This window comes from Oncorhynchus masou, chromosome 17, assembly GCF_036934945.1.
Source record: "Oncorhynchus masou masou isolate Uvic2021 chromosome 17, UVic_Omas_1.1, whole genome shotgun sequence".
Classification (NCBI taxonomy): Eukaryota; Metazoa; Chordata; class Actinopteri; order Salmoniformes; family Salmonidae; genus Oncorhynchus; species Oncorhynchus masou.
The window spans coordinates 30466515-30494194 of record NC_088228.1 but is presented as its reverse complement, the minus strand read 5'-3'; the positions used below and the strand labels follow the sequence as shown (position 1 = coordinate 30494194).

The window sequence follows — 27680 nt, the reverse complement described above, 5'->3', positions numbered from 1 at the left end:
TTTTTACTATATTCTAGATTGCAGTAAAAAAAAGCTCTGATGTAGGCCGTGAAGCCGATACGTAAAGCTTATTAAAGAGCAGTGATTCTATCAAGAGCAGTGTGCGGGTTTCTTCTCTTTTTCTCAGAATAATAGTAAAGACATCAAAACTATGAAATAACACATATGGAATCATGTAGTAACTAAAAAAGTGTTACACAAATCAAAAGTATTTTATATTTTAGATTCTTTAAAGTAGCCACCCTTTGCCTTGATGCTTTGCACACTCTTGGAATTCTCTCAACCAGCTTCATGAGGTAGTCACCTGGAATGCACTCCCTGCCAAGCTTGTAGCGTTATACCCAAGAAGACTTGAGGCTGTAATCGCTGCCAAAGGTGCTTCAAGAAAGTACTGAGTAAAGGGTCTTATATTTCAGTTTTTAAATTTGTAATAAATTAGCAAATATTTCTAAAATCCTGTTTTTGCTTTGTCATTATGGGGTATTGTGTATAGATTGATAAGGAAAAAAACTATGTAATACATTTTAGAATAAGGTTGTAACCTAACAAAATGTGGTAAATATTTATGTGTCTGAATACTTTTCAAAGGCAGAGTATACAGTTTAAGTCAGAAGTTTGGAGTCATTAAAACTCCACAAATTTCTTGTTAACAAACTGTAGTTTTGGCAAGTCGTTTAGGACATCTACTTTGTGCACGATACAAGTAATGTTTCCAGCAATTGTTTACAGACAGATTATTTCACTTATAATTCACTGTATCCAAATTCCAGTGGGTCAGAAGTTTACATACACTAAGTTGACTGTGCATTTAAACAACTTGGAAAATTCCAGAAAATTATGTAATGGCTTTAGAAGCTTCTGATAGGCTAATTGACATAATTTGAGTCAATTGGAGGTGTACCTGTGGATGTATTTCAAGGCCTACCTTCAAACTCAGTGCCTCTTTGCTTGACATCATGGGGAAATCAAAATAAATCAGCCAAGTATCTATATCCACAGTAAAACGAGTCCTATATCGACATAATCTGAAAGGTCGCTCAGCAAGGAAGAAGCCGCCGCTCCACAACAGCAATAAAAAAGCCAGGCTACGGTTTGCAACTGCACATGGGGACAAAGATCACACTTTTTGGAGAAATGTCCTCTGGTCTGATGAAACAAAAATAGAACTGTTGGCCATAATGACTATCGTTATGTTTGGAGGAAAAATTTCCCTTCCTCATAATGCCATCTGTTTTGTGAAGTGCACCAGCCCCTCTTGCAGCAAAGCACCCCCAAAACATGATGCTGCCACCCCCGTGCTTCACAGTTGGGATGGTGTTCTTCGGCTTGCAAGTCTCCCCCTTTTCCCTCCAAACATAACAATGGTCATTATGGCCAAACATTTTTGCTTTTGTTTCATCAGACCAGAGGACATTTCTACAAAAAGTACAATCTTTGTCCCCATGTGCAGTTGCAAACCATAGCCTGGCTTTTTTATGGCGTTTTTGGAGCAGCGGCTTCTTCCTTGCTAAGCGACCTTTCAGGTTATGTCGATATAGGACTCGTTTTACTGTGGAAATAGATACTTTTGTACCTGTTTCCTCCAGCATCTTCACAAGGTCCTTTGTTGTTGTTCTGGGATTGATTTGCACTTTTCGCACCAAAGTACGTTCATCTCTAGGAGACAGAACGCATCTCCTCCCTGAGCGTAATGATGGCTGCGTGGTCCCATGGTGTTTATACTTGCGTACTGTTGTTTGTACAGATGATCGTCGTACCTTCAGGAGTTTGGGAATTGCTCCCAAGGATGAACCAGACTTGTGGAGGTCTACCATTTTTTTCTGAGTTCTTGGCTGATTTCTTCTGATTTTCCCATGATGTCAAGAAAAAATGCACTGAGTTTGAAGGTTGGCCTTGAAATATACCCACAGGTACACCTCCAATTGACTCAAATTATGTCAATTAGCCTATCAGAAGCTTCTAAAGCCATTATATAATTTTCTGGAATTTTCCAAGCTGTTTAAAGGCACAGTCAACTTAGTGTATTTAAACTTTTGACCCACTGAAATTGTGATACAGTGAATTATAAGTGAAATAATCTGTCTGCAAACAATTGTCGGAAAAATTATCTGTGTCAAGCACAAAGTAGATGTCCTAACCGACTTGCCAAAATTATAGTTTGTTAACAAGAAATTGTGGAGTGGTTGAAAAAACTCATTTTAATGACTCCAACCTAAGTGTATGTAAAGTTCCGACTTCAACTGTATATATATATATACACAGTTGAAGTCGGAAGTTTACATACACTTAGGTTGGAGTCATTAAAACAAGTTTTTTATATATATATATTCAACTGTATATATATTCAATACATGTAATACAACTCCAAAATATCAATAAACTGACAGTACATGTGTCTGTCTCTCTCTCTCTCTCTCTCTTTGTTTTCTCCCTCTGTCCACTACGCTTGACTGCTGGAGCAGCAGCTGAGATGTCTGTGCTGCTAAGTCTAGCACCACTGGGACCAGAAGACCAGGGGACCACACTGCCTGTGCTGGGCTCACAGCCTCCTTGGCCTAGGGTAACACTTTATTATAAGGCATTTTTAAGGCATTTACAACACTGTTTTCTCACCATTTATGAATCTTTACTTTTGTAAATATTAGTAAGCCGGGTATTCACGAGTGTATATACATTTCCTTAAACATCCTGTGTTCTTTTAACAGGTACAGCAGGAATGTCCATATGTGTGCGAAATTATACTGGCCACTCAAAACATTTATAAACTATTTATAAAGTATGAATATCACTCACTTTAGATTAGGCACTGCAAAAATAATGATTAGTAAATGGTTAATTCATGTGGGAGTAATGATTAGGAAATAGTAAACACACAATTTATAAATGCCTTATAAATTGTTTATTACTGAACCTAAAATAAAGTGTTACCCCATTGGCTTATTTAATACCATATGACAGCCTAACTATACTTCAAATTAGTGCATTTCAAGTGTTCCCCCTGCTCACTGTTTATATATTAGGCTACATATAATTCAACAGAAGAAAACAGAGAGAGCGAAGGAGACAGAGAGACTGTCAATTCCTTAAACCTCTTGAGACTAGGGGGCAGTATTTTGAAGTTTGGATAAATACAGCACCTCACTGAGAAGAGTAACATCATTTACTACTTGAATCACAAATGAACACATTATACATGTCCATGAGATCTACATTCAGTTCAGATCGTATCCTTGTGGAGAGACCTTCTCATCTCATTACCATCCTTCACAGTGAGTGTACAGACACACAGACCAGAGGCTTGTCTGACTTCTGGGAAGGGTCTGCATGCTGAACACCACCTGCACATCTCCAATAGTGATTTCTTAAAATGAAATCTGCTCCTGTACATGCATGTTCCTAGAGAGACGTACATAGATAATCAGACCATCCCATCTGTGTGCCCACGCCAGAGCCCTGACCTCCTGGGAGGATCTTCATGCCGGACGTCCCCCTCTCCAACCGTTATATATGGGCAGATGCATCAAATCGCACAAGATAAACAAGCACTGAGTTTCATCAGGGCCATCATAGCTTTAATTTGGCTGCCTAATGAGTCAGATCCAGTGGCGGAGATAAGAGTTGTCAGAGGCCCGGCTCTAATGAATTTCTTGCCACTTGTAATCAAGGTTGCCTGTCTGAGGGGGATGATTAATGGAACCCTGGAGGATTCCCTCGGCCCTCAGCCTTCATTACAGCTAATGCATTCTCAGGCAAATTAACAGCGGCGAAAAGAAACGCGCGAACATGAGCCAAGGGGGGCAAAGAGAGCGAGAGATGGAATGAGGGGGCAGAGATAAGTAGGGAGAGGGAAGGGGGAGAGAATGGGAGAGGGATGGAGGGAGGAATGGGGGAGAAAGAGATGTTAGGGGGGAGGGAGATGGAGAGGGAAGAGAGAGATGGAGAGAAGGGGATAAGGAGATTGAGAGATGTCGAGAAAGAGGGAGAGATGTGAAGAAAAGAAACAGGGCTGGATGGAGAGTAAAATAAAGGCGGTATGAAGGGAAGAAAGAGGTAGAGAGGGAGGGAAAGACATTCGTGTTGACTTAGATACTCTGATTAAGGAGAGGCAGTGATACGGAGATGAGTGTGGAGAAATGGGTAGGAGGGGACAGGTCCAATGTGGAAGGATATAACATGGACATCAGGTTACTTCTGGTCACACATGATGGAGGGGGGGAATTATAAATGGATATTCAGGAGCTTGTCAGGAAGGGCTGAGGATGAATGCCCATGAGAAGTGGTAAGGAGGGAAGGTAACAAGATAGACATAATTACTGGTCAAAGGGGAAAAGGTTAAGCTTGGTCCCAGATCCGTTAGTCAGATCTAAAGCCTAGGATGTATTTGACACTTTCAGTAGAAACACAGAAACAAGCATGTTAACAAATACCTTTATTGGTTTATAACTGCGGTATTATATTCATGGCAATTAAACTGGAATTCAACAGAAATGGTTTCGATCAGCAGATTTTTGCCTTTCTTATATGAACACAATAAAATATTGAAAGAGTCCTACTAATTGGCAACCATGCATATGATAGGCAACTATAGTTAAACAATTTGCACAGCAAGCACACAGTAAACAATTACCTTGTGATTAGGTAGCGCAACACAAGATTTTTAATTGATGCTGGTAAATATGTTCTTGTCAGGTGTTTGTGTAGCCATCCATCAGAGGAAAACCCTCCTCTGCAATCTGGGAGGTGATTTGTCTGAGCCAAGGTGGGCAGCGCAGAACACTCCTCAGTGTTTAGCTACCTCCTACTGTATGCAATAAAAAAACAGGGTTCTGTACACCAAGGGAGAAAACGTTTTGAAATCAAATCAAAGTTCATTGGTGGCGTACACAGATGTTATCGCAGGTGCAGTGAAATGCTTGTGTTTCTAGCTCCAACAGTGCAGTTAATACCGAGCAATAAAAAATGTAAAAAACAATACACAAATAATCCAGAAAAATTAAGAAATATAAGAACGAGCAATACCAGAGACTGGAATATATATATACATAAAGTGCCCTTGGAAAGTATCTAGACCCCTATACTGTTACAGCATTATTCTAAAATGGATTAAATAAAAAAAATCCTCATCAATATACACAATAACATAAAACAGAATGACAAAGGAAAAAAACAGTTTTTAGTTTTGCAAAAACAGAAATACCTTATTTATATAAGTATTCAGACCCTTTGCTATGAGACTCGAAATTGAGCTCAGGTGCATCTTGTTTCCATTGATCATCATTGAGATGTTCCACAACTTGATTGGAGTCCACCTGTGGTCAATTCAATTGACTGGACATGATTTGGAAAGGCACATCGGTCTATATAAGGTCCCACAGTTGACAGTGTATGTCAGAGCAAAAACCAAGCCATGAGGTCGAAGGAATTGTCCGTAGAGCCCCGAGACAGGATTGTGTTATTTCAAAGTTTTGAGGTTTTCACTTTTATTCTGCAATTTAGAAAATAGTAAAAATGAGAAAAACCCTTGAATGAGTAGATGTGTCTAAACTTTTGACTGGTACTGTATACATATACTCTACATATTGAACAAAAAAAATTAACAACATTCAGCAATTTCAACATTTTACTGAGTTACAGTTCATATAAGAAAATCAGCCAATTTAAATCAATTCATTAGGCCCTAATCTATGTATTTCACTTGACTTGGGAGCCCCACCCACAGGGGAGCCAGGCCCAGCAAATCAGAGTTTTTCAGCCACAAAAGAGCTTTATTACAGACAGAAAAACTCCTCCTTTCATCAGCTGTCCGGGTGGTTGGCATCAAACGATCCCGCAGGTGAATATGGTGGATGTGGAGGTCCTGGGTTGACATGGTTACACCTGGTTGTGACAACGGTTGGATGTACTGGCAAATTCTCTAAAACGACGTTGGAGGTGGCTTATGGTAGACAAATGAACATTCAATTATCTAGCAACAGTTCTGTTGGACACTCCTGCATTCAGCATACCAATTGCACGTTCCCTCAAAACTTGAGACATCTGTGGCATTGTGTTGTGTGACAAAACTTCACATTTAGAGTTGCCGTTTCCTGTCCCCAGCACAAAGTGCACATGTTTAATGATCATGCTGTTCCATCAGCTTCTTGATATGCCAACCCTGTTGAATGAATTGCTTTGGGTAAGAACAAATGCTCACTAACAGAAGTAAACACATTTGTGCACCTAATTTGAGAGAAACAAGCTTTTTGTGTGTATGGACAATTTATGGGATCTTTTATTTCAGCTCATGAAACATGGAACCAACACTTTACATGTTGTGTTAATATTTTGTTCAGTATAGTTAAGCAATAATCCATGAGGAGGTGTGTTATATGGCCAATACAACAGCTAAGGGCTGTTCTTACGCATGACGCAACACGGAGTTCCTGGATACAGCTCCAAAGCCATGGTACAGTTGAAATCGGAAGTTTACATACACCTTAGGCAACTACGTTTAAATTCAGTTTTTCCTCATTTCTGACATTTAATCAGAGTAAAAATGCTCTGTCTTAGGTCAGATAGGATCACCACTTTACTTTAAGAATGTGAAATGTCAGAATAAGATAATTATATATTTCAGCTTTTATTTCTTTCATCACATTCCCGGTGGGTCAGAAGTTTACATACACTCAATTAGTATTTGGTAGCATTGCCTTTAAACTGTTTAACTTTGGTCAAACGTTTCGAGTAGCCTTCCACAAGCTTCCCACAATAAGTTGGGTGAATTTTGGCCCATGCCTCCTGACAGAGCCGGTGTAACTGAGCAAGGTTTGTAGACCTCCTTGCTCGCACACGCTTTTTCAGTTCTGCCCACAAACGTTCTATGGGATTGAGGTCAGGGCTTAGTGACGGCCACTCCGGTACCTTGACTTTGTTGTCCTTACGCCATTCTGCCACAACTTTGGAAGTATGCTTGGGGTCATTGTCCATTTGGAAGACCCATTTGCAACCAAGCTTTAACTGATGTGTTGAGATGTTGCTTCAATATATACACATAATTTTCCTTTCTCATAATGCCATCTATTTTGTGAAGTGCACCAGTCACTCCTGCAGCAAAGCACCCCCAAAACATGATGCTGTCACCCCTGTGCTTCACGGTTGGGATGGCGTTCTTTGGCTTGCAAGCCTCCCCCTTTTTCCTCCAAACATAACAATGGTCATTATGGCCAAACAGTTTTATTTTTGTTTCATCAGACCAGAGGACATTTCTCCAATAAGTACAATCTTTGTCCCCATGTGCAGTTGCAAACCGTAGTCTGGCTGTTTTTTGGCGGTTTTGGAGCAGTGGCTTCTTCCTTGCTGAGCGAACTTTCAGGTTATGTCGATATAGGACACGTTCTACTGTGGAAATAGACACTTTTGTACCGGTTTCCTCCAGCATCTTCAAAAGGTCCTTTGCTGTTGTTCTGGGATTGATTTGCACTTTTCACACCAAAGTATGCTCATGTCTCGGAGACAGAACACATCACCTTTCTGAGCTGTATGACTGCTACGTGGTCCCATGGTGTTTATACTTGCGTACTGTTGTTTGTACAGATGAACATCGTACCTTCAGGCGTTTGGAAATCGCTACCAAGGATGAACCAGACTTGATGATGTCTACATTTTCCTGAGGTGTTGGCTGATTTATTTGGATTTTCCCATGATGTCAAGCAAAGAGGCACTGAGTTTGAAGATAGGCCTTGAAATACATCCACAGGTACACCTCCAATTAACACAAATTATGACAATTAGCCTATCAGAAGCGTCTAAAGCCGTGACACCATTTTCTGGAATTATCCAAGCTGTTTAAAGGCACAGTCAACTTAGTGTGTGTAAACTTCTGACCCACTGGAATTGTGATACAATGAACTATAAGTGAAATAATCTGTCTGTAAACAATATTTGGAAAAATTACTTGTGTAATTAGTAGATAACCGACTTGCCAAAACTATAGTTTGTAAACAAGACATTTTTGGAGTGGTTGAAAAACAAGTTATAATGACTCCAACCTAAGTGTATGTAAACTTCCGACTTCAACTGTATATTGGCCATATACTACAAACCTAAGAGGGGCCTTATTGCTATTATAAACTGGATACCAACGTAATTAGAGCTGTAAAAATAAATATTTTGTCATACATGCTGTATAGGGTCTGATATAGCATGGCTGTCAGCAAATCAGCATTCAGGGCCCGACCCACCCAGTTTATATATATATATATATACAGTGGGGCAAAAAAGTATTTAGTCAGCCACCAATTGTGCAAGTTCTCCCACTTAAAAAGATGAGAGAGGCCTGTAATTTTCATCATAGGTACACTTCAACTATGACAGACAAAATGAGAAAAAAAATCCAGAAAATCACATTGTAGGATTTTTAATGAATTTATTTGCAAATTATGGTGGAAAATAAGTATTTGGTCAAAACCAAAAGTTTATCTCAATACTTTGTTAAAACCTCTTGATACTCCCCATCCCGGATCCGGGATCGTGAATAAAGCCTCAGGCTCATTAGCATAACGCAACGTTAACGATTTCTGAAAATCGCAAATAAAATGAAAATAATGCGCCTGCTCTCAAGCTTAGCCTTTTCTTAACAACACTGTCATCTCAGATTTTCAAAATATGCCTTTGAACCATAGCAAATCACTAATTTGTGTAAGAGTATGCTAAGCTAGCTTAGCATTTTGAGTAGCATTTAGCACGCAACATTTTCACAAAAAACAGATAACCAAATAAATAAAATAATTTACCTTTGAAGAGCTTCGGATGTTTTCAATGAGGAGACTCTCAGTTACATAGCAAAAAAATAATTTTGCACGCCCAATTTTTCAGTTTTTGATTTGTTAAAAAAGTTTGAAATATCCGATAAATGTCGTTCCACTTCATGATTGTGTCCCACTTGTTGTTGATTCTTCACAAAAAAATACAGTTTTATATCTTTATGTTTGACGCCTGAAATGTGGCAAAAGGTCGCAAAGTTCAAGGGGCCAAATACTTTCGCAAGGCACTGTATAGTGTTCTTTGGATGCAACTCAGCATTCTTTGTCCTCCAAACACGACGAGTTGAGTTTTTACCAAAAAGTTCTATCTGACCATATGACATTCTCCCAGTCTTCTTCTGGATCATCCAAATGCTCTCTAGCAAACTTCAGACGGGCATGGACATGTACTGGCTTAAGCAGGGGGACACATCTGGCACTGCAGGATTTGAGTCCCTGGCGGCGTAGTGTGTTACTGATGGTGGGCTTTGTTACTTTGGTCCCAGCTCTCTGCAGGTCATTCACTATGTCCCCCCGTGTGGTTCTGGGATTTTTGCTCACCGTTCTTGTGATAATTTTGACCACACGGGGTGAGATCTTGCGTGGAGCCCCAGATCGAGGGAGATTATCAGTGGTCTTGTATGTCTTCCATTTCCTAATAATTGCTCGCACAGTTATTTTCTTCAAACTAAGCTGCAGATTCAGTCTTCCCAGCCTGGTGCAGGTCTACAATTTTATTTCTGGTGTCCTTTGACAGCTCTTTGGTCTTGGCCATAGTGGAGTTTGGAGTGTGACTGTTTGAGGTTGTGGACAGGTGTCTTTTATACTGATAACAAGTTCAAACAGGTGCCATTAATACAGGTAACGAGTGGAGGACAGAGGAGCCTCTTAAAGACGAAGTTACAGGTCTGTGAGAGCCAGAAATCTTGCTTGTTTGTAGGTGACCAAATACTTATTTTCCACCACAATTTGCAAATAAATGCATTAAAAATCCTACAATGTGATTTTTTTCTCTACTATTAGCCTACTTGCAAAGGACAGCTTGGGTTGGCATGACTGTGAAAGACCAAAATGGGATTCATCATTTTAGGCCACTCAGAGTTTATGGCACTGTTCCTCACTGAATTTTTCAAACACGGCACCTCTCCGTCACCGGGTGGACCGTTTGTGAACTTTTTGGCAAAATGAGCTTATACACACTTCTCCAGGCACCACTACACCACTGGTGCTGACATTGTATAGGCTACTCTCTCAACTAAGTGTGTGTGTGTAAGCACTTAAACACAAACATGTGGCTGTATCACCACCAACCGTCTGGAAAGCGGAAGGAAGAAGGAAAGAGAAGACAAACAGGGAATAAAAGACAACAGAAGAGAAAACCGAGAGGTGAAGCACAGAGTCCCCCCCTGTATTAGCGAGAGCAGATAAGCTGAAAATGAGGAGTGGATTAGTGGTGTGCTTTGACTCGTCTCGACACTGAGACCTTTCACTTTCCCCCGCCGCGTCATAATGCCTGACACTAAGCCTGGCTCTTTATCTTAATCCTCCTTACTGAGAGACTATTTGGACTATTGGGGGGCCCCATGAGCAGGAAGTGGAAGGGTAGAGGGGGCAACACCACTTAGCTGAAGGGCTGGCAGAGGAAGGACGCATCAGAGCTCTGTCCTCTGTCAAGCTCTGGTACTCCTGAAACACAATAATAACTATGGTATTCACACAATACACAGTAATACCAAATGGAACACACTAAACATTAATACTAACGGACTACACAACATACACCAACAGGCTATCCTCAGGGTCCCTAAACTGCTGCTCATTTGAAACACAGTACTAGGAGTGGATTGTCTTTATTGTCTAACTTCAATGGATCTGACTGAGTGAAGCTGGCTATTGATCCTACATCCATGACCTACTGTATATAGAAGAATACTTTTAAATGCATTAATCCTAGATATTGAAACAGGAAATCATATATTGGCACATCACATACTCATCCATGTACAGTATATCACACATACGATTAGGAAGTGCCATTAAGAAAATGGAGGGCTTGTGTAAGACAGCTGAGTTTGAGACGTTGCCTTGGGAGTGGCCCCGTGGTTTTAAGAGAGGTCGCAATGTAAGCTTCTGCTTCAGATGATGCTAGCACATAGAGTACATATACACGTACATCACTTACAACAAGTCAGCCAAAGAAGATGCAAAGAGAGAGACACATTTCAAACATTTTGTTATTTCCCAAATCCAGGAAAGGCTACATTGTTTTATTGGAGTGTTTGATGAATAGGTCAAAGGTCAGCCAAGCATCCAAGCATCCAAGCACACAACAGCTAACTCTTTAGCTTTATGCTTTGTTTCACGTTCAGAAACGTAGAGAGAAAAAAAATACAATAGGAAAATTAAACAAAAACAAAAAAAACAATATTTACATACTGCATTATAAATATGTCAAATGTACATCATTATACACAAAGTACCTCAAGTGGTCAGATAATGTAGCTACATTGAGACCTAACCAAAGTACCTAAAAATATGCTTAAGAACAATGAAGAAAAAAAAGTTGAAAATATATCAAAATAGGGTTTACAAGTCAAGGAAGACTGCCTGCAAAAAAACAAAAAGATTTTCAAATTGTTTGACTGGGAGCTTGTCTGGTCATAGAGAATCTTGGACCCATATCTACGTCCTGGGTACGTCCAAAATAGTAACCTACTCCCTTTATAGTGGACTAATTTTGAGCAGGTATCGCATTGAACTCTGGTTAAAAGTGGTGCACTATTCAGGGAATAGGATGCCATATCAGAACAACAGCCCGTCTTTGGGGGGAAAAACATTTTGCTTAGAATAATGGTTATAGTTATAGTCAGGCAACATTAAGAGTAGTGGGGAAGGGAAATATTACAAGGGTGAATATGGTCCTATGGCATCAGGTAAGTATATACATCAAACTCCTCTATACGAAATCATCTACTACCGTATATCAGACATACGTTGAAACGTACTTGAGAATTCTTTGAAATACGTTGGTGCCATGGTGGTTTGTACACGTACTGTACACCTACTGTACACCTACTGTACACCAAAGGAAAAGGTCAACTCGTCAATGTAGTTATAACGTAAGGCTGTCTACAAGCTCTGTTGACCATCAGTCTAAATGTCATTTGGTTGAATCTGAAGGCCAATTCAGTGTATACTGTATTTGACACTATTCCTGATTGACCACAACTTTATATCTTGTGGGTTTGAATAAACTCCAAATACTGAGGGAACACAGTGGGAGGGCAAAGCTGGTTTAAATGTCCTCATTTACAACCAGTTTATAATATGGTTGTAACCAGGTTGTACTGATGTAATTCCAACCAGTTTAGCCTGCTGGGAAATAACAAAACCATGTAGATAATGTAACAGGGTTAATATGAAGAGCCTTTGCCCTGTCAACATAAACACTGCCATAGTAAATTTAAAAGACCAGAAAACTGGGTTTTAATTTCAAACCTTAAAACGGCAGAAGAGCGAGGAAAATGAAATGTCTCTATATACTTTATGCCAATACCACTTGAATGTTCCTGTTGTGAAAGTCCCTCCTCCATCTTGTTTTGTCTCGTCTAAGTACTTATATATACACACATATGGTATTATCATGAAGAATTACCATAAAAACTGTCAAAGTTATCTTGGCTTTTCTTTCCATCCCATCTTGACCCTTTTAGTCTCTATCTCCATGGTTTGACACTTGAATGTACCTTGTTTTGGTCCCTTGAGTAAGGGTGAGCGGTTGGATGGTTCGTTAAAGTCACATTAGTTGTAGAGGAATTGAGAGGGAACGCTTCAAAACGACTCCAGTAGTCAATGTTAATCCACACCACTTTAGGATAAGTCTTATTGGAGGACGAGCTACTGTTAACCAGGGGTTGGAACCAACCAAAATTACTTTCCAATCGTTTTGTTCTGAACAGAACCACTATTTATTTTATTCCGTTCCACTGTTCCGACCAGCAAAATAAAGTACTGAACCAGTTAGAATCCCCAAAAAGTACTGTTTTCTATCATTCCTTTTTGGCCTGTGTAATGAACAGGTTTTTTTTTACATTTAGTTCATTAAATTACTTCACCAATCAGTGCAGATAGTGCAGCTTGCTATGGAGCGGGCAAACTAGTTGTTTACATGCGTGATGAACAGACAAGTGTAGGGGGCGAGATGCGATTCCCCCGGTGGGGAGAGCGAGTGGGTGGAGGAGGAGGCGTGGCTTGTTATGACATGCATTCTCCGAAATTCAACCCACCGAATTATACCCTACCTACAGAGGAGCGGTTTCTATGCAAGCGCTGGACCTTGGTGGTCGGTGAGTCCGGTCCACTCTGAGAGTTCCGAGCTGGCTTAATGCTGGACCAGAGCTAGTTAACAAGCTTGTTTGTGCAGAGCGGCACCAGAATTAAAAACACGTCTTCCTTTTCGTAGTTAATAAATCCAATGTGAAACGTGATAACTAATGTATCCTTAACGAGCATTGAAAAAAAGTGAATCCATTCTTCTCTAGCCAATAAAACATCTCTCCCCATCTTCTGAATCACACTTGTAATGTCAGTACAGTAGTCTATGCTTCGGAAGGGGAGGGGTAGGTAGCCTAAACACGTACAGGCAAAGATTTCCAGCTTGCAGGAAGACACTGGAATATGTTTCTGAGTGACTGAGTGAGGGCTTTGCATAGGCTCTTGGTTGCGTAAACGTTATTAACCGGTTCCCATGCTTTTAAAATAACAGGTCTGTTCTAGAACAGTATAGATAATTTCCTCACTTCTGTTTCACAAAAATGTTATTTTCCTGTTTTCGGTTCCAACCCCTGCTTGTTACAGTGGTCTGTACTTGAAAACACCTTTTTTGCTCCAAAACCCTTTTAGTCAAACAACTATAAATGCTAGCCTTTTCTCCCAATGGTGTCCTACACAGTCACTTCCTCACTCTCCTTTCACTCAAACAGAAGCACACACGCACACACCCACAAGCGCACCACATAGTTGTTCACAGCAACAAAAGACATATAATTATGAGTACCAATATACAGGGCCTTCGGCTACAAGAGGTGAACAGACATTCCATTATGCCTGCAGGGGCCAGGTCATGTGATCTGTGTCAAATAGTTATCAACACTCTTCAAATCCATCCAAAAATTACTCCAACAAAGATCTCTTAATGACACAATTTCCTTCCTTCAATCATTCCTCTGAATGATTTCTGATTGAAGAGGCATTTTTTTTTTTTTTTTACAAAAACCAATCGACACGATGCTCATAAAACAGACCCTCAATTTCCTTATAATCATGGATGATTTGCAAGCGGGACATGATCAGGGTGGAAGAACAAATGACTCACTTAACTATCTCCCAAAATTCTCCCATTGTGCAATCATCTCTGAAATGTCAAATTATGATTTAAACCTTTTGCCCGTAAGTAAAGTATTTCAATCATTTTTGACCTTCCACCTACCTAGACATGCGTTGCTTTTTTAATTAATTGTATTTTTTACATGAATGGCATGTCAAGAGTTTGATGGCTTCATAGTACCAATACTAACTGGTTAATTTCGAACCTTCTGAATTCTGAAATTGGTGGGCTATGGAGGACTTGTTGTAAACCCTATTACACCATCTATAGGAATAGTTTCTCTCCTGCATGACTATGGATGATACCACTCAGCAAACGCTGTGCGTCCAACATGGAAGTTCCTTTGAAGTATCTGAAAGCAAAATGTTACCACTGCGTTTATCTTTCTCTATATAGGCATGGAAGCATTATCGGAGGGAATTTGTCATTTCATCAAACGGCACAATATAAACACAGTTTGGCTCCAACAGAGGACGACACGAAAGGAAATGTTCAAGCATAGAAATGAACTGTTTTAGTAGAGAGGGGAGGGGTGAGCCATTCATTTGGTTGATGCTTAATAACAATAAAAACATTTTAAACTGATCATGATCGTTACTGACAGACAGTACGGCTGCGCCAATGATATGAGGAAAACAACAACCAAACAAATACAATATACAATGTCCACCAGGTAAAGCCTGCCTCTCTCAGCATCTTGGAATATCTCTATCCTGTTCGTTGCGGCCCAAAAAAGCCTCTACTGCCAGTCGCTCAGTTTAGTTGACACAGTATGAAGCGGAATAGGAGGAGAATGGGGACCGGGAGAGTAGTACGGTTACTGGGTCGTCTATGGGGACACAGTGTGTTTATGTTCACGGGCCTTGGTGATCGGTGAGTCAAGTCTACTCCAGTCTGCTCTGGGATGATCCACTCCTGGTCCTACATTATACTGACACTGCGGTTGAGCTCACTGAGGGCATTGTTGTTGTTGACGTTAGGGTTGGGGTTAACACTGGGGTTTCTGCGGCTCATGTTGGGGGTGGTGAGGCTGCTGCTGCTGACCGGGTCGTTGGGGCAGCCGTGCTGGAGCAGGATGTCAGAACACTCCTGGCTTCCTGCCCGCCGGGCACAGGACAGCGGCGTCTGGCCGCGCGCGTCCCGACTTTTCACGTCCACACCGTACTGAGGGAATAGATGAGAGGTGTGAGGAGGAGAAGAAGTGGACTGGACAGAGAGAGGTGGCATCGTGGTCTAGCTAGTTGAGCAGATTCACTCAAAAAACTCAATTTTCCTCCACAGCCAGGAGTTTTTCCTGGTCGTGTCAACATGCTTAGGAAACACTCCTGACCCTGACCATAACATTTTCCCTATTTATCTAACTTTTTAACCATATTATCTTATTCATTATCATTCAATCTATATTCAACCAGGAAGATAACCAACCTTTTATCAAGGTTGAAAACCATCCCCTCTCAAACCCCAACGTACTCACCCAGATGAGAAGCTGGGTGATGACCACGTTGGCCATGGCACAGGACAGATGCAGGGCGGTGCGTCCGTCCCCGTCTCCGTACGTCTCGTTGACCTCCTCCTTGGTGCCGTGGGCCAGCAGCAGCACCACCAGCCTCAGGTCGTCCTCCACCACGGCCCGGAGCAGCTGCTGCCCCAGGGGCACATCCGACTGGGGGAGACCCACCAGGAACAGCTTCTGCTCATACTTAGCCCGGATCCACCGCTCCCTCTCCTCCCTGGTGGTGAGGAAAGAGAGAAGAGATATGACATAAAGGGTTAAAAGAGGGTCAGTGAGGTTACAGAGGACCGAAAAACAAGAAACAATGATACAATTGTGAAATGGGATTTTCTATTAAATGAATAGATAGTTTGTAATCTAAAGCCATGATAATTATTCACAAGAGGACCTTTTTTGATCGGCGGGAGGGTAGGGATCCAAGGAAATTCTGGCAGGATTTGGAGTAACTGTAGTCCGCAGTACTCATAGGGCCTAGGCCACATGCGGCCACTTAAGATCGATCCTTAAGAACAATCCTAACAGTCACGCCATTGTCTCAATCATGTATTTTCTCTAATAGGGAGCCTAGTGTAGCCTCTGAGTGTCAGGACACTGACGATGAAAGAGCTCAGTGGAGGGGCCAGATGCTGAAACTGTATCCCACCTCCACTGATAATCGTCTGCAGCAGGAGAGTTACAGTCTAGCCAGCTATCTAAAGGTTACACATTGTGAACAGCATGTCTGCTGTGGACAATACAGGACAGGAGGAAAGGGGGACATGTTTTTATCAGTGCTGTCAGCCATCAGTCGGAAAGGGATAACTGGAGGATCCCCCACAAAGGAGACTTCCTGCGCTTGGGCCCCGGCCTCCCCTGGGGTGCCCGGGATAGGAAGCCGATCGATGGGCCTGAATGGCAGACAGAGGGGCGGACCGGAGCTGGGGCTGGGTCTCCTTCAGTTATAGAGCCAGAGAATGGAGAGGAGCAGAGGAGGAGGGATCCATCTCCCTCCACTCTCTGCTAGTCAGACTTCTATCTCTACATCGCTCTACATCTTGAATCTCGACTCCCCAGTTCTCTTTTCTCCCACCCACACACAAACTGCAATACCATCCAAATAGCATTGGATTTAAAAAAAGAAAATCAATACAGTGAATGGCTGAGCATGCTCAGTGTGGCTCTGACCCTGCGACCCCGTCAAGCGGAGTGATAAGGGAAGTAGAAAGGGGCTGTTGTTTGGGCGTCTGGGTGAGTGACAGAGAAAAGGGGCTCACACTGATATGGTAAAACGACTCTGTCGCTGGTTGGAGTGACAAGGATCCCCCAGGACACTGACTGCCAACGGGTCTGTATGGACACTAACGTCACTTTACACTTCGAACTATCAGTAAGTAAGCCTAGAAAGCAGACAAAATTACAAATAATTACAAATAGCTCATGGCAATGTGTCATGTTAGAATGATGCCATCGGTCTGACGACAATGCTCAGACTGACTTGTGGCTATGTCCCAATGTCTACACTAGCACACCATCAGAAATCCATGCCCAATATGTTGCTTTATTTTAAGGGGTATGCTAGTATGGATATTGGACCAGAGTTTACAGTATACAGTGCATTCGGGCAGTATTCAGACCCCTTGAATTTTTCCACATTTTGTTATGTTACAGCCTTCTTCTAAAATGGATTCAATTGTTTTTATTATTATTATTAACAATCTGGGGCGGCAGAGTAGCCTAGTGGTTAGATCGTTGGACTAGTAACCAGAAGGTTGCAAGTTCAAATCCCCAAGGTACAAATCAGTCATTCTTAACCGTTAACCCACTGTTCCTAGGCCTTCATTGAAAATAAGAATTTGTTCTTAACTGACTTGCCTAGTTAAATAAAGGTAAAAAAACAACAAATCAACACACAATAACCCATAATGACAAAGCAAAAACAGTTTTGTTGATTTTTTTTGCAAATTTAAAAAAAATGTACAACTTAAATATCACATTTACAAAAGTATTGAGACCCTTTACTCAGTACTTTGTTGAAGCACCTTTGGCAGCGATTACACCCTCAAGTCTTCTTGGGTATGAAGCTACATGCTTGGCACACCTGTATTTGGGGAGTTTCTCCCATTCTTCTCTGCAGATACTCTCAAGTTCTATCAGGTTGGATAGGAAGCATCCCTGCACAATTATTTTCAGGTCTCTCCAGTTCCATTGGGTTCAAGTCCGGGCTCTGGCTGGGCCACTCAAGGACATTCAGAGACTTGTCCACTCCTGGAGACGGTTTTCATCAAGGATCTCTCTTTACTTTGCACCGTTCATCTTTCCCTCGATTCTGACTAGTCTCCCAGTCCCTGCCGCTGAAAAACATCCCCACAGCATGATGCTGCCACCACCATGCTTCACCCTAGCGATGGTGCCAGATTTCCTCCGGACGTGACGCTTGGCATTCAGGCCAAAGAGTTCAATCTTGGTTTCATCAGACCAAAGGATCTGGTTTCTCATGGTTGGAGAGTCCTTTAGGTGCCCTTTGGCAACTCCAAGCGGGCTGTCATGTGCCTTTTACTGAGGAGTGGCTTCCGTCTGGCCACTCTACCATAAAAGGCCTGATTGGTGGAGTGCTGCAGAGATGGTTGTCCTTCTGGAATGTTCTCCCATCTCCATAGAGGAGCTCTGGAGTTCTGTCAGTGACCAATGGGTTCTTGGTCTCCTCCCTGACCAAGGCCCTTCTCTCTCGATTGCTCAGTTTGGCTAGACGGCCAGCTCTAGGATGAGTCTTGGTGGTTCCAAACTTCTTCCATTTAAGAATGATGGAGGCCACTGTGTTCTTGGGGACCTTAAGTTTTTGCTCTGACATGCGCTGTCAACTGTGGGACCTTATATAGACAGGTGTGTGCTTTTCCAAATCATGTCCAACCAATATAATTATCCACAGGTTGACAAACATTTTTATATATATATTTTTGTTGTATTTTCTTAAAACTGCATTGTTGGTTAAGGGCTTGTAAGTAAGCATTCCACTGTAAGGTCGACACCTGTTGTATTTGGCGCATGTGACAAATCAAATGTTATTTTATTTTTAATCAAATTGTTGAAACACCTCAAGGATGATCAATGGAAACAGGATGCACCTGAGCTCCATAGCAAAGCGGTCTGAAAGCTTATGTAAAAAAGGTATTTCTCTTTATTTTTCATACATTTGCAAAATTTTCTAAAAATCTGTTTTTGCTTTGTCATCATGGGGTATTGTGTGTAGATTGGTGAGTTTTTATTTATTTATTTAATCCATTTGAGAATAAGGCTGTAACGTAACAAAATGTGGGAAAAGTCAAGGGGTCTGAATACTTTCCGAATGCAATGTATAGTACAGTGTGTCACCTGCCAGGCCCAGTAGCTTTCAGCAGCACCAGCCTTAATTAACTAAAGGGGTTAATTAGCCTACCTCTCCTCTCCACTGACAGACCTGGCCCACATCACAGGTGCCTTCGTCAGTGCCCGCACGGAATTTGATTAACTGCTAACCACCATTAATAGTTCATAAAGCTCAGCTGGGCAGATAAAGCAGTCACCCTGAACTCTTGCATTGTCCTTTACACATTAAAGGATGTCCAATTACACTGGGAGAAGGGAAATTGTTTTAATGTTTAGTGTGGAGTTCAGTAATACCACAAAGCCTGCATACATGCTTATAACCCGTTATAAAGCATTATACCTCAAGGTTAAGTTAAGTGTTACTTATGCGATTCTTCAAATTAGCTCAATGGTACAGGCATACCTCTAAACTCGCCTTACGACTTCCTGAAAAGCATTAAAACAGTGGGGAAAAGGATCTCTCTTGTGGGTGAATAACTATTTTCTTAAGGATGGCGATTGGAGCAGCGATTGGAGCAGCCAGTAGTTTTCTGGTGTAAGCCCTCCATCAAACTCCAGTCTGTCATTATGTGAGAACAAGGCCGGTAGCGGATCAATGGCAGACCAGAACCAGCGGATTGCTCTGGTTAGGAGGCTGACAGCCCCACCCCCCCCTGGTTCTCACTTTCAAACACAGGATCCAAGTCCTTTTAAAAACATTCCCCAGCCCTTTTCTGAAACCCGAGAATCAAGTACGTGTCGAACGTTAAACTATATGTGATCGATTTGGTAATAGTCAGATGTACTGCCTAATATTTTGTTTTGGTAGAATCTGGAATTTGTGATGAAGTCAAATCGGGCAGTTAGCCAAGGTTTGCCTCCGAGAGCTAACCCACTGAATGAATGGGATCCCAGATCTAGGGAGGAGAGCCCAGTGAATTGACATGAGCTAAATGAGGCAGAAAGTTAGCGCCGGGATGTGAAACAAAAAGGCTGAGAACCATTAAGAAGATGTCAAGGTCCAAGAAAGGAGCCCAAGGCCCATACTCACAAAGCAGTCTCAAAGTAGGAGGGCTGATCTGGGATCAGGTCCTCCCTGTTAAATCTTATTCAAAACAATCTAAAAGGCAAACTGATTTTATATCCTATTTGTGAATACAAGGCCTCGAAGCCACAAAAAGACCTCAATCCCAGTAGTAGGGGTCCAAATGTAACCACGCTGGTACTATAGAGTTCCTTTTAAAAAAACTTTTAAAAAGTGAAGCGGACAGCGGTGGTGACCCAGATTCCTCAACTGCTACACCACTTGAAAGATAGTCCGTGAGAGGAAGTGAAATGGTAATCCCGCCTCTGTCTTTTGTTTGAAATAGAACAACAATCCAAACATAGGCAGGGTTTAGGCAGTCAGGGGGAAAGCCGAGATCCTTGAAAAGGACACTTCCACTCCGCAGGAGGAAGAAAAATAAAAATCGGCAAGATTTAGCATGTCAAAGCGGGAGGGGAAAAGAGGGGGAGAAGGAGAGGAGATAGAGAGTGAACTTCGTAAGCAGGGGATGATGTTCAGGAAACCAAGCCGATGGTTACCCTCGACACACGCGCACACCGTGAAACACATGCACTCACGCATGCACACACACACACTGCATTCGCTAGCCTTGCACACATACTTGCTATAAAAAAAATCCTCTGTTGCTTAGGGGACAGAGGGGACTTGCAGAAGAGAGACTGTGAGAGTAAAGATCTCAATAATGTCTCTTTAAACAATAAAGCATTACTGCTTGGAGCAGCATGAACTTCCTCGGTAATTCAGTGTTATGTCTGTGTGCGCAATGACTATACTTTCTTTACCACCTTGTAGCTGACATTTGTTCCAAAAGTTTGCTAAAAAAACAAAGCAGAGATTACAGTATCAGGACTAAATTCGAAAGGCACAGAGGACACAAAACGGTCAAATAGGCTGTTCTCTACTTTTCAATCCTAATTCCAAATTTATATAAGAGCGGCATCAGTTGCAGAATAAAATAAGCGCTGAAGCCCTTTTATAATTCTATACGAGTTCTGCACGTTTAGTTCCTGAGCTGAGCAACAGGATTCTGACCTCCGCTTAATTAAGTGGCAAATGGCGGAATGATTCTCCTCAACCCAGTCCACGAAGTCAACAACACATGACTGCATCCACATAAAGAGGAACAAACAAGGATAATTAGTCAAGCTCCAAAGACAAAGACAAATAGGGATTTATTGAGGGAAAGAGAGGCTGAGACAGAGGGGGCGGGACCATGGTAGCATTGAGTAAAATAGTAGTGAATAGACAAAGACCAGAGAATGACCACTCCAGGCCTCCTTTAATAAAGGTGCCATTGATTGGTCCACACATTAAGGGAGGAATCAGGATGTCCATCCCACCATTACCACCACCAAACGCACACACATGCACACACACACACCACCCCATCCTTCAAACACAGTCTGTTCCTCCTAAACAATCAGAGTAAGCCCCAGCCCCCTCCCTCCCTCCCTCCCTGCCTCTCAACATTCACTGCGGACACATCAAATAGATTCACTGAGAGTGAAGGAGTGGTGGAGGGGGACTAGGCAATCTAAACACCCCTCGCAGTGGGAGGGGGCGGCTTGTATAGGACAGATTCCCATGCAACAGCCGGCCATTTCACTTTCACATATTGAGAGAGAGAGAGAGGGAGGGAGAGAGAGAGAGAGCTGGGAGAAGGGGACAGAAAGAGAGAAAAACAAAAGGGAGAGAAAAAACACACAACAGAGCGAGAAAGCAGGGCCCCAGAGCTTCAAAGGTTGCTAGGGGCGAAAAATGAGAGAGCAACCCAGTAAATGAGACTCACTACAGTCAACAACAGGGGTACAGTTTAGACGTTATCCTTAACCAAGAATAACAACTACATAACACACATGATCTAGAATATAGCTTTCTAGGATAAACCCTCCTTTACTTATGTACATACTGTAGAATGTTGGGCCAGAGATAGTGGTTCTATAGTATGGCTCTAGAATGAGACTGTTGTTTTGTTTGGTTGAGCAGTCTGGTTGAACGGTCTGGCCAGTTGTTCTATTGAGAGGCCAGTAGAGGAGCATCTGTGAGCCTTGGGCTAGCAGCAGACAGGGCAGGACGAGTTGAATATATTGTGACATTAATGAGGTTGTCACCGTCCCCATGATGGAGCGGCTGTGTTTTTGTGCCAGAGAAGACTAACACCCTTAAATGCTCTCGCTGTTAACCCCCTACTGCCCCTGTCCTCTCCAACACAACGCTGGGACAATGACATGTACACCACACATGCACCCAGTCACTTACGACAAACACCACTTACAGAATTAATTCATTTCACCCAGCTTGACACAAATGAGCCTTCCTTTAATCAGATGGATTTGAAATGAAATGAGTCATCAAATGTAGTTGCACTACATGACCAAACGTACAGTTGAAGTCAGAAGTTTACATACACCTTAGCCAAATACATTTGTACCCAGTTTTTCACAATTCCTGACATTTAATCCAAGTAAAAATTCCCTGTCCTAGGTCAGTTAGGATGACCACTTTATTTTAAGAATGTGACATGTCAGAATAATAGTATAGAGAATGATTTATTTCAGCTTTTATTTCTTTCATCACATTCCCAGTGGGTCAGAAGTTTACATATACTAATTGAGTGTTTGGTAGCATTGCCTTTAAACTGTTTAACTTGGCTCAAACGTTTCGGGTAGCCTTCCACAAGCTTCCCACAATAAGTTGAGTGAATTTTTGCCCATTCCTCCTGACAGAGCTGGTGTAACTAAGTCAGGTTTGTAGGCCTCCTTGTCCGCACACGCTTTTTCTGTTCTGCCCACAAATGTTCTGCCCACAAATGTACTTTTGTACCTGATGTATTTCGCTGTTGTTCTGGGATTGATTTGAACTTTTCACACCAAACTACGTTCATCTCTAGGAGACAGAACGCGTCTCCTTCCTGAGCGTAATGATGGCTGCGTGGTCCCATGGTGTTCATACTTGCGTACTATTGTTTGTACAGATGAACGTCGTACCTTCAGGCTTTCGGAAATTGCTCCCAAGGATGAACCAGACTTGTGGAGGTCTACCATTTATTTTCTGATCTTGGCTGATTTCTTTTGATTTTCTCATGATGTCAAGAAAATAGATTGATGGTAGGCCTAGAAATCCATCCACAGGTACACCTCCAATTGACTCAAATGAGGTCAAATGAGGTCAATTAGCCTATCAGAAGCTTCTAAAACCATGACATAATTGTCTGGAATTTTCCAAGCTGTTTAAAAGCACAGTCAACTTAGTGTATGTAAACTTCTGACTCACTGGAATTGTGATAAAGTGAATTATAAGTGAAATAATCTGTCTGTAAACAATTGTTGGAAAAATAACTTGTGTCATGCAGAAAGTAGATGTCCTAACTGACTTGCCAAAACTGTAGTTTGTTAACAAGAAAAGTGTGGAGAGGTTGAAAAACAAGTTTTAATGACTCCAACATAAGTGCATGTAAACTTCCGACTTTAACTGTATGTGGACATCTGATCGTCGAACATCTCATTCCAACATCATAGGCATAAATATGGAGTTGGTCCCCCCTTATGCTGCTAGAACAGCCTCCACTCATCTGGGAAGGCTTTCCACTAGATGTTGGACTTGCTGACTGCGGGGACTTGCTTCCATTCAGCCACAAGAGCATTAATGAGGTCGGACAATGATGTGTTTGGCAATTAGGCCTGGCTCACTGTCAGCATTCCAATTCATCCCAAAGGTGTTCGATGAGGTTGAGGTCAGGGCTCGGTGCAGGCCAGTCAAGTTCTTCTACACCATTCTCGACAAATAATTTCTGTATGGACCTCGCTTTGAACACGGGGGCATTGTCATGTTGAAAGAGGAAAGGGCCTTCACCAAACTGTTGCCACAACGTTGGAAGCACATAATCATCTAGAATGTAATTTTATGCTGTAGCGTTAAGACTTCACTGGAACTAAGTTCACTGGAACTAAGGAGCCTAACCTGAAACATAAAAAAACATTTTTTCACCACCAAACTTTACAGTTGGTACTGTGCATTTGAGCAGGTAGTGTTCTTCTGGCATCTGCCAAACCCAGATTCGTCCGTTGGACTGCCAGATGGTGAAGCATGTTTCATCACTCCCGAGAACGCATTTCCACTGCTCCAGATTCCAATGGCATATGGTAAATGTTGCTTTAATTATACTCCAGAATTTAAAATAGAAAATAAAACACTGACAGTAATTTGCTTCAGTTGGCCCTGCAGTAAACTGTGTACGTAACAAATAAAATTACATTTGCAAGTTAAATTCTCCTATATACCTGGCTGGTGCTGAAACCCGTGGCATATTGGGTAATTAGTGACAAATCATCTCCAGGGCAGGCTGGGCTAATCAGTGACCTGTGGGTTTCATTTGGAGAGACTGCCACGGCACGGTGCTGAACTGGACGGGAGACCCCAGCTCCGCTCATTAATTAGTCTAAATGAATTACCCCACCTCCACCAGGGCTCCTGGCAAGGCCAGCTATTCTAAAGCCTCTTTGGAGAGTTGGATAGTTGCCGGTTGGCGCTCCTCGCACCCCTAACCTGTGAGTATCCGGAAAGGCTCAGCGCTCTTTGGTTTAGGGACTGGAGCTGTTCTACAGGAGAGAGGTTATAGCTGGCTCATTATAGTTTGGATCCTTGAACAGGCTAAACTACAGCCCTTTCTGCCATCCACACTGGGTTGGTGATTCTTATAACAGCTGAGAATTAGGGATGAGAATGAGGGAAGAATATGAGGGATGACAGTGGAGGGATGCAGTATCAATTCCATTCACCCAGCCGTGTATCCGTCCAGGAAGGACGGAGTTAAAAAAGAGGGAGCAGGTTGGGAGAGGTTAGTGGTGTGATTCATTTTTATTACCGTGCAAACCCTGCAGGCGGCATGCAGGAGCGGCAAATTATTTCTGAAACAAAGTGGAGGAGGAGGCGGGCTCTTTTACTCGCTCTCTCTCCACTCTGGTCGTCAGAGCAGAGCTATTACCTGGCCGTGGCCGAGGGCGCCGCGCGGCACAACAACCGACAGAGAGGTGACAGTGAGGTGGGCAGCATCGGTGAGGGATAGCCTTCCACATCCGTCTACGCTCCCAGACATCTTCCACCCCCAAATGAGACATGGGGGAGGAAAGAGAGGTTTGTGTGTGTGTGTGTGTGAGGTGGAGCCCCCCCTCTTCCTTCCCCGTCAAAATAGTCAGTAGTGTTTTCCCTCACAAGTGTGTGTGTGCTGCTTTCTCTCACGAGCGTGTGTGCACATAATGTTTTCTCTTAGGAGTGTGAGTGTATAGTGTTTCCTCTCACGTGTGTGCCAGACAATTAGAGGTGGCGTGGAAAACACTCCGACTGGCAGACACTAATTAAAGGAACAGCTCCCTTCCAATATGCTGACTGGAGAAAGATTTCATTTCTCTATGAGATTTATGGCCTAGGAGAAATATATGTCATGATCTATTGATGTATACACACGCCTTTTATGGCACACCAATACCAACATCTTTCTTATTCAGACTTCATTAAATTAGTGGGTGATACATGTAAAACTCTCTCTGAAAGCTGTTGACGGCACTGATCAAAAATACAAAATGCATTTTGGTTCTTTAAAGATACAAACCACTACAAAATCCCACCACAACATTAGCCTACACGATGAGTACCGATATCTACATAAACCTGACCACAAAGCAAATCGGTGCAGACCTCTTTCACATAAGAATTCCTAAAAAGCTAAGCTAATCTTGCGGATGAACACCTTTTAAGTTAACATTTCAAAATGCGAGCCGGCAGAACTAGTGTCGCAGGAGACATTCAATCAGATGTGAGGCTCATCTTCAGGTAGTTACTGAGTCGTTTAGATTAGGTGTCACTAATGTTTAGGAGGAGGTGGGGTGGGAAGGCTACACCAGCTGCCTGGGTGCCATCACAAAGCTGCTCCATGTCACCACAGTGACACAATTAACATCAGAACCACTTCGAGCCCAGGGGAGGAGCTAGTGTGGAGACAATAGAGATCTGTATATGTAATCTTAATGTTTCATCTGTATGGATGAGACAACAAAGTAATGGTGGGGATCAGAAGCAAGATAATATATTAATTCCCCTTTTTGTCTCCTAAATTTATACAATAGATGCTTTGAGGTGATATAGAGGCAGGGCCAAGATAATGGTATCTCCTTTCTTCATCAGATTTCTGATTTTAAAAAAATATTCCTCTTTCGTAAAGCAAAATATATATCCTGATTTCAATAATCATCAATTGATGATTACCGATGAGATAATGGCAACAACCTCTTTCCTCTATGATAATAATGGGATTATTATCGTTATTTGTTTGACAGACTAAACAAAGATGCATGTGCTCACACAGAATGAGATGTGATTTTCGTGACAATGAAAAACATTCCTACCCAGGGCGATATAGGAACAGTGACAGAGGTGAGACAGAGGAATCAGTATCAATAATCTTTCATCAAGTCCAGGGTGGCGGAATACTGGAGCCCACAAACCATTCAATAAGTAATCGTGGGCCATCACTCAACTCAAAGCTGCCCTGAGTTGGGTAGAATGGATCGAAGAGGATACGACATCTTTCTATGGACACAGATAACGCACGCACGCACGCACGCACGCACACACACACACACACACACACACACACACACACACACACACACACACACACACACACACACACACACACACACACACACACACGACACGTCTATATTACTGCTTGGTATGGCAACAGCACCTCCCTCGGTCGCATGGCACTGCAGAGGGTGGTGCGGATAGCCCAGTACATCTCTTGGGCTGAGCTCCCTGCCATCCAGGAACTCTATATCAGGCGGTGTGAAAGGAAGGCCCGTAAAATAGTTAAAGACTCCAGCCACCCAAGCCATAGACTGTTCTCTCTGCATCTGCACAGAAAGCGGTACTGGTGCATCAAGTCTGACACCAACAGTCTCCTGAATAGCTTCTATCCCCAAACCATAAGACTGCTAAATAGCTAACTAAAGGGTTAATTGGACAATGAGTTAACCCTTGTATTTTCTTTTTTTCTTTTGCACTGTCTCTATGCACACTCACAGGACTGTACACACACACACCGACACACCAACACACGCACACTCACTTAATTTGCTCTCTCTAAGTCCTAGACCTCAGCTGAATCTGGTAATGAATGGTGTGGCTGTAGAATGGTGTGGCTGTAATGAATGGTGTGGCTGCCCTTATTGCATGGAAATTCCTTCCATCTCATATTGCTCAAATAAACAGCAGACCTGGTTTAAAAAAACAGATAATGCAACACCTCGCGGCACAACGCCTCTCCCCCATTTGACCTAGATAGTTTGTGTGTATGCATTGATATGTCGGCTACGTGTGCCTTTTTAACCTCTCCAGGCTGGGGGGCGGTATTTTCAGGTCCGGATGAAAAGCGTGCCCAAAGTAAACTGCCTGCTACTCAGGCCCAGAAACGAGGATATGCATATTATTAGTAGATGTGGATAGAAAACACTATGACATTTCTAAAACTGTTTGAATGATGTCTGTGAGTATAACGGAACTTATTTGGCAGGCAAAACCCCGAGGACAAACCATCCAGGAAATTGTTTTTTTTTG

General features: G+C 42.3%; 1 protein-coding gene across 2 annotated transcripts in view; it reads right to left on the bottom strand.

The window, feature by feature from the left end:
- Window positions 1-11015: 11015 nt before the first annotated feature.
- Window positions 11016-27680, bottom strand: part of LOC135558835 (arf-GAP with GTPase, ANK repeat and PH domain-containing protein 3-like) — a 242799-nt gene continuing 226134 nt past the window's right edge. For both annotated transcript variants that reach the window (XM_064993002.1, XM_064993001.1), the window contains exons 17-18: window positions 15641-15896; window positions 11016-15330 (exon numbers count right to left, since the gene is read on the bottom strand). In XM_064993002.1, coding sequence (XP_064849074.1) covers window positions 15088-15330; window positions 15641-15896 — 499 coding nt within the window. In that variant the 3' untranslated portion in view covers window positions 11016-15087. The remainder of the gene's footprint in view (window positions 15331-15640; window positions 15897-27680) is intronic.